The sequence below is a fragment of the Bactrocera neohumeralis genome, chromosome 6 (assembly GCF_024586455.1).
Source record: "Bactrocera neohumeralis isolate Rockhampton chromosome 6, APGP_CSIRO_Bneo_wtdbg2-racon-allhic-juicebox.fasta_v2, whole genome shotgun sequence".
Classification (NCBI taxonomy): Eukaryota; Metazoa; Arthropoda; class Insecta; order Diptera; family Tephritidae; genus Bactrocera; species Bactrocera neohumeralis.
In genome coordinates, this window is record NC_065923.1 from 39,758,810 (window position 1) to 39,766,067 (window position 7,258).

Sequence of the window (7,258 nt, forward strand, 5' to 3'; positions counted from 1 at the left end):
CTGATGACACGTACGAAATATGGGTGAAATCGGTTCACAACCACGCCTTCTTCCAATATAATGCTATTTCGAATTCCATCTGATGCCTTCTCTGTTTAATATATGTATACATTAGGACCCAATGATGATAGCGGAATAAAACTTTACAAAAATACGGTATTTAAAAAATATATAAATGACGTATAATGAAATCTCGATTATCACTTTATCATGCGAGAGTATAAAATGTTCGGTGACACCCGAACTTAGCCCTTCTTACTTGTTTAAAATAGATTGGGACTTAGATGTACATAGTTCCCTTTCCTTACATTATCACAACTTGTGACAGTATTTAATATTCGTTTCTTCCCGAACTTTGTTGTTCCTGATTACGCAGTTTACATTCTGTTTAACACTATTTCAAGAATGCAACAAAACAAATAGAGCATTCATAAAACTCATTTGTATACATTCGGAAAAGGCAAAGGCACTTAATTGCCGGTAAACAAATCAAACAGAGAAGTCGAATGTATAATAATTTTGCAGATTTTTATTTCTTTTATTACGCTTACGCACTTGACTTTTGCTTCCAACTGTATACTTTATTAACTCTGTTCATAGTCTACCTGTCGGTCAATAGCTACATGGCGCAATGACACATTAAACACCTCTTCGTATGGCGATGTTATAAATAACAAGTCACTCTTCCTTATTCAGTGAATTTTTAATAAAGAAACATATATGTATGTGTGTAGTATTTGTATTATACTAGATTTTGATACAGTAGCATTTATATTACAGTGATTGCAAATTGAAAGAAAAAGTAACTAATTTGAAATGTTCAGCACCTGATTTAACTTGATCCAGACTAGTCCATTTCCTGCAAACCGAATCATTTTGCGCAAACCAATATATATTTTTTTTCCTAGTTGGGCACAACGTTTTTTATATTCGTGTAAAGTTTGATCCCCATAAGAAAAGTTGTCTGGCCATTTTTACCATAGAAAAAACTTTACAACGAAGTGTTTTCTATGGACTCTAATTAATCACGAACAGCAGTATTTGAGTGACACAAAGCATTCAGTGAAGGTCCTGAAATAATCTAAAATTCTGTTAATGGCAATAACATTGAAAAGTTAAAGAAGCAGAGCTTAAAAATGAGCTAGAAATCGTCGACTTGACGTCAGAGACTAACAGAGGATCTCAACATTCCTTTTATACGAGTAAATAGACACAGTAATTTCGGTTAATGTTTTGGATATGGATCTTACCATTTTACTCGTAGCAAAAGTCTTGAAACTTTTGCAAAAACGACCTCGAGTAGTGGCTGCAAAAGGGATTCTTGACAACGTGCTGCCATTACTGATAACGAGACGTGGGTTAATGAATATGACGTCAAGACTGTTCAAAAATCCAGCGAATGACGAAATGTTTCGAAACCGAAAAAACCAAAATTCACTGAAAAGCACTGAACACCATACCATATTGGCTAAAGGGCCTATTTTGTAGACGAAAATAAAGATTTCTGTTAAAATACGTGTCTTTTTTATCATTCAGAGGCAAATTTTATCGGTTTTATCTGATGACAGATCTTCAAAATTATACCCTGAACGGAGTATATTATTTGCAACGATGTCGGAGACCTTATAAAAGATGTATGTATGTATATAAATGATCAGCACGACGAGCTAAGTCGATTCAGCCTCGTCCGTCTGCCTGTGTATGCGAACCAGCCCCTTAGTTTTTGGGATATAGCACTGAAACTTTGCATACACTCTTTTCTCCACAAAAAGCTGTTCATTTTTCGGTACCGCCGATATCATACTACTATAGCATATATCAGCCATATAAACTGAACTATCGAAATCAAGTGCTTGTAGGGAAAACTGTTTAATTTCACGAGATATCTTCACAAAACTTGTCGTGAGTTATTGTGTAAGGCAGTGATACTTTCTCCGAAGAATTTGTGTAGATCGGATCACTATAGCATATACATATGTAGCTGTCATAAAAAACTGAACAGTTTTTTCTTGTTGTAATTATTTTAGTCGCTACAAATCTTTTAATGCATCATTTATGTGTATATTGTTTGAACATTACATTTTGATCACTGAAATAGTGATACCTGCCCACTGTCTGATCTAACAATAGCACCCACGCGAAGTCATTAATAGCACAACAAAAGAATATGATCATTTAATTTATAAAGTGAAGGCAATTGCTTTCATCACCGCAACGTGTTGATTTGCATACATACGTAAACACACACACACACAAACGTACATTTATAGCTAAACACGTAAATGCGCACTTTGGCCACTCGGCGCACACACCATAGATTTTCGTTGTTTATTTGTTGCTATTCTATTGAGTAACACAGGCGCTAAATGAAACTATTTGTAAATGCTGTGTTTATTTTTCGATTTCACATACACACTCATACAATGTTGGAATGAATGTTAATTGATGTTTTTTTTTTTTTGAATTGAACACTGTTGTTTATGTACTTCACCTTTTACTCATCAACGTACGTTCATTCATACTTACAGCATATCCCGATGTGGAGACACGTGAAATAACAGCCGATTGGGAATTCATTGTGCTGGCATGCGATGGCATATGGGATGTAATGAGCAACAAAGAAGTCGTCGACTTTTGTCGGAAGCGTATCGGCATGGGTATGTATCCGGAAGAGATTTGCGAAGAGCTGATGAATCATTGTCTCGCACCCGATTGCCAAATGGGCGGCCTGGGTGGCGACAATATGACTGTTGTGCTTGTCTGTTTTCTACACAATAAACCGTACGAAGAACTGATAGCGCGCTGCGCTAAAAATAACAATATCAACGGCAGCAGCGACAACATAACCACAACATCGTCTATGGATGTGGATCATCTCGATTTAAAATAACAAAACTTCACCATCTTTTCCATATTCAATACTAGTAGAGCAACAGCAGCAGCAAAAATAGTAGCGGCAACAACAGCAATAACAGGCAATTCGACAGTCGACAATGCAATAACCACTACTACTACCACGTCTCTGATTACTACACGCAATAAGAATGCTACCGTTAGAGCTAAGAAAATTTCCAATCAACTAAGAATTGCGCAAAGCATCACTAAGAGCACCAATTATATTTTTCGTAAAATCTATAGGTTGCGTTACTTAACAATTGTGTTCCTTGTGTTTATGACCTATGCATATCTATATTTTCATATTTAAAATTTTTTTTAGCTACCAGCGACGCATCGTATAACAGTTACAGATGTTGTCGCACAGTTTAAATTCAAAGATTGTGATTTTTGTTCACTGCAAATATTAGAAAACTTATAAAATTATATAACTACAACCTACTCTACAAATGCTTTTATGGTACAGACATATACACGTACATATATTAGTTAAACACAAATTAGTTAATGCAACATTCACGGACGAGATAGTATTGGATGTTTTTATTTGTTTTTCTATTTCCTCTGTTTGGCAAGTGTTTAGAAAATTTATGAGAAAAAATTGTAAAAATTACTGTTCTATTAATAATATTATTGTATTGTATTGTAAAACCCTAAAACTAAATTTAAAGCGTAGTTAAAACTTTTGTGCATAAGAATTAGTCAACATAATTAACGATGTAATCATCAAACATACATATATAAATACACTTATATGCTGGCATACTGGCGATAGTTACCTAACTGTATGATTCAAATAAGATATTATTTCGTTACAATTTTTACTTTGAAACACTTATAAATTACTTTGTGTGTGAGGTCGAGATATTGACTGAGATGAAATAAAAATTTAGTTGTATACTTGAAAAAAAATAATGGTTTTTGTTTTCGCAATATACGAACCCACGGTCAGGTGGATATAAGATAATTTTTTTACTAACACTATTTTCTTCTTTTCTGGACATAAAATAATTTTTACTCATACTATTTTACTTACTACCTACTTCTAAAATTTACGAACACGAATTTGAAGAAAATAATGGTTTTTTGTTTTTGTGGATGTAAAATAATTTTTTACTAAAACTATTTTCCTTGCCATACTTTTAAAATTCTTGAATGTAAATTTCAAAAAAATAGTGGTTTTTATTTTTGTGCATATAAAATAATTTTTTACTAAAACTATTTTCCTTGCCATACTTTTAAAATTCTTGAATGTAAATTTCAAGAAAATAGTGGTTTTTATTTTTGTGCTTATAAAATTATTTTTTACTAACACTATTTTCCTTACTATTATTTTTGAAATTCCTGAACGCGTATGTGAAGAAAATAATGGTTTTTGTTTTTGTGGTTATAAAATAATTTTTTACCAACTCTATTTTTCTTAGTACATAATTTTAAAATTCCTTATCGCGAATTTAAAGAATATAGTAGTTTTTGTTTTTGTGGTTATAAAACAATTTTTTACCAACACTATTTTCCTTAGTACATAATTTTAAAATTCTTGAATGTAAATTTCATGAAAATAGTGGTTTTTATTTTTGTGCATATAAAATAATTTTTTACTAAAACTATTTTCCTTACTATTACTTTTAAAATTCTTGAATGTAAATTTGAAGAAAATAATGGTTTTTATTTTTGTGGTTATAAAATTATTTTTTACTAACACTATTTTCCTTACTATTACTTTTGAAATTCCTGAATGCGTATGTGAAGAAAATAATGGTTTTTGTTTTTGTTAAGCATACGTGTGTAAAAGTGTCGTATAGTAGTAGTGTATTTAATTTAAATATTTAAACTACCTCTCCCAAAATTTTCGTTAATAAATATGTACCTATAAGTATGTACATATGTATATGTTACATTAGGGTGCACTTTATTTCACAAATAGATTTTATTAAAATAGCAACTTTAAAAAAATTTTATTGTAAACCAATTTATTTTTATACTTAAATTTGTTAATAAAAAAATAAAAAAAAAATTTTCGCTACACAGAAAAGTTTGACGTGCACCCTAATGTTACATATCCGTCTCAATTCGAATTTAAACATAAAAAATAGATTTCAATTTGGGACTTTTTGAATTAATGGTATTCACATACATAAAAAATAGTTTTAAATTTGGGACTTTTTGAATTAATCCTATTCAATTTTAAACCCCCCTAAATAAACTTTTAATTTCAACAACTTTTCTAAAACCAAAATTATATTTTATAGTTATTATATAAAAAATCGTGCCTATGATGAAAATGCTTTAAGATTTCAACTTTAAATGAAGATTTTATGCGATCATATATCTTTATACCAAAACATATTTTATACCCGCTATATATTGTTATAAGCGCAGTGATGCACGCCATGGACTCAAGTAAAGAATTGGTGTAAAGAAATATTAATTTTTGTACAAATATTATTTCTACCAGGTATATTTCTTAAAATATAGCATTTATAATATGTGTCATCTAACAGTTATTAAGAGTCTTCAGTAGTGGATAATTCATAAATTACTATTTAAATGAAATCGGTTAATGTTATGAAGATCGTTAGTATGCGTTTTAGTGAAACGTAAGCTGAAAATCACAACGCATTTATGTATTCGTACAAAGAAGAAAATGATTATTCTTTGAAAAGCATGAAGAATGAGCATCGATATCGGCACACTTAATTTGTAAATGCAAGCAAATGTTATACTTACTATGTAAATACAATCTTTCCATTTGAATGATGTCACAAGTCGTTCCCCGTATTCCATCCTCTAGTGAAAAGTCAAGGTGAATGCTTTACTGATAAGTAAATGTGTCTATGGTAGTATTGTTTCATATTAGGAATACGTCAATATTATACATATTTACATGTATGAATCAATTTAGAAGAAGATTAAGATCACTCTTATGAATTCATAGACAATGCCGTCGCTTGATTTCTTTTAATCCGATACATATAATTTAGATATAATTTTCAATAAGAGAAAGTTAGTATGGACAAAATGTTTCTAAGGAAGTTGCAAATCGTCACCTAAAATGCAAAATGAAGTAACATCACTTTTTATAAGTTTAGAGGCGAAGGAAAAACAATAACAAAATTTGAGTTTTGGTTATAAAATGGTTATACGTATATGGATTACTTCTGATAGCAGAAGCTGAAAATTTTGTCCTACATATATGTAATATGATGTAGTGAATCGTAAGCTATAAAAAAAACTCAATTTAGATTTTTTTGATGATACGTTGTTTTGCATTTTAGGTGACGAAATATTGTTTTAGTTTGTTTGTGAAGTTATTTTTAACAAAAAACATTTTATTGCAGGTATATACATATTGTATTAATATTACACTTTAAAAGATGTAGTTACACTTACCATACAATCGATATACATGCAAGAGAACGGTGTGTTTTAACTATAAAAGCATACTTATACATATAAAATTATGCGTTACGAAATAATAAACTAATTTAATAAAGAATGCGTTTCGGTTAGCCAAAGCGGTGTTTTAATTTTATATGGCTATAGGTTGGAGGTGGGTATTGATCGTCTATTTTTTCTTCTATCGACTGAGTACGAGTTATCGATCCAACAGAGTTCTTCTTCTTCTTCTTTACTGACGTTGGCACCGCTCACGTGGCCAAGGTACTTCTTCACCATATCCCTCCAACGGTGCGGAGGTCTTCCTCTTCTTCTACCGGCGGATACTGAGTCGAAAACCTTCAAAACTGGAGTGTTCTCTTCCATCCGGACAACATGACCTAGCCAGCGCAGCCGCTGTCTCTTGATTCGCTGAACTATGTCATTGTCGCGGTATATCTCGTACAGCTCATTGTATCATCGACTGCGGTTCGCGCCATTGCCAATGCGCAAAGTACCATAAATCGATGATTTCGTTGTCCATGCTTCCGCGCCATATAGAAGGACGTAAATGTTGATGAACTTGTAGAGTTTGGTGTTTGCTCCAAAAAGATCCAACAGGGTTAGACCGCTAGAAAGAAGATGTATGACTGAAATTAAGGGCATGTGTTCAAATGTAAAATGTTATCTCTCCATCCCTCATTTCATTGGCGGTTCGACTGAACTTTAATTATTCATCATCCTTTCATCGCTTGTAACTAGTAAGGAGAGATAAAGGCTAAAGTCATGTCACAAATTTTTACTTCCAACTACAGCAAATATTTTTTCTGCATAGAGGCATCAGTTCAAACCTATAACCCGGTCGATGTAAATCATACTTTGTGGATTCCAGGGTTCTCATCTCCTTTCCGGCCGATAGGACTGTTCGGCAATGAAGTTCACTGACTGTCTGTAGTGCTTCCTTGAGTTTGTACTAAAATCGGAG

The 7,258-nt window shown here is 32.0% G+C and overlaps 1 protein-coding gene and 1 long non-coding RNA gene across 3 annotated transcripts in view; one reads left to right on the forward strand and one right to left on the reverse strand.

Moving 5' to 3' along the window:
* Nucleotides 1-3,743, forward strand: part of LOC126763585 (probable protein phosphatase 2C T23F11.1) — a 29,154-nt gene extending 25,411 nt beyond the window's left edge. For both annotated transcript variants that reach the window (XM_050481226.1, XM_050481227.1), the window contains exon 4: nt 2,529-3,743. In XM_050481226.1, coding sequence (XP_050337183.1) covers nt 2,529-2,890 — 362 coding nt within the window. In that variant the 3' untranslated portion in view covers nt 2,891-3,743. The remainder of the gene's footprint in view (nt 1-2,528) is intronic.
* A 331-nt stretch (nt 3,744-4,074) lies between these two features.
* Nucleotides 4,075-4,668, reverse strand: LOC126763598 (uncharacterized). Its single transcript, XR_007667640.1, has 2 exons — nt 4,595-4,668; nt 4,075-4,203 (listed from the first exon to the last, which is right to left on the reverse strand). It is a non-coding gene; the product is annotated as an uncharacterized LOC126763598 (long non-coding RNA).
* Between the last annotated feature and the right edge of the window lie 2,590 nt (nt 4,669-7,258).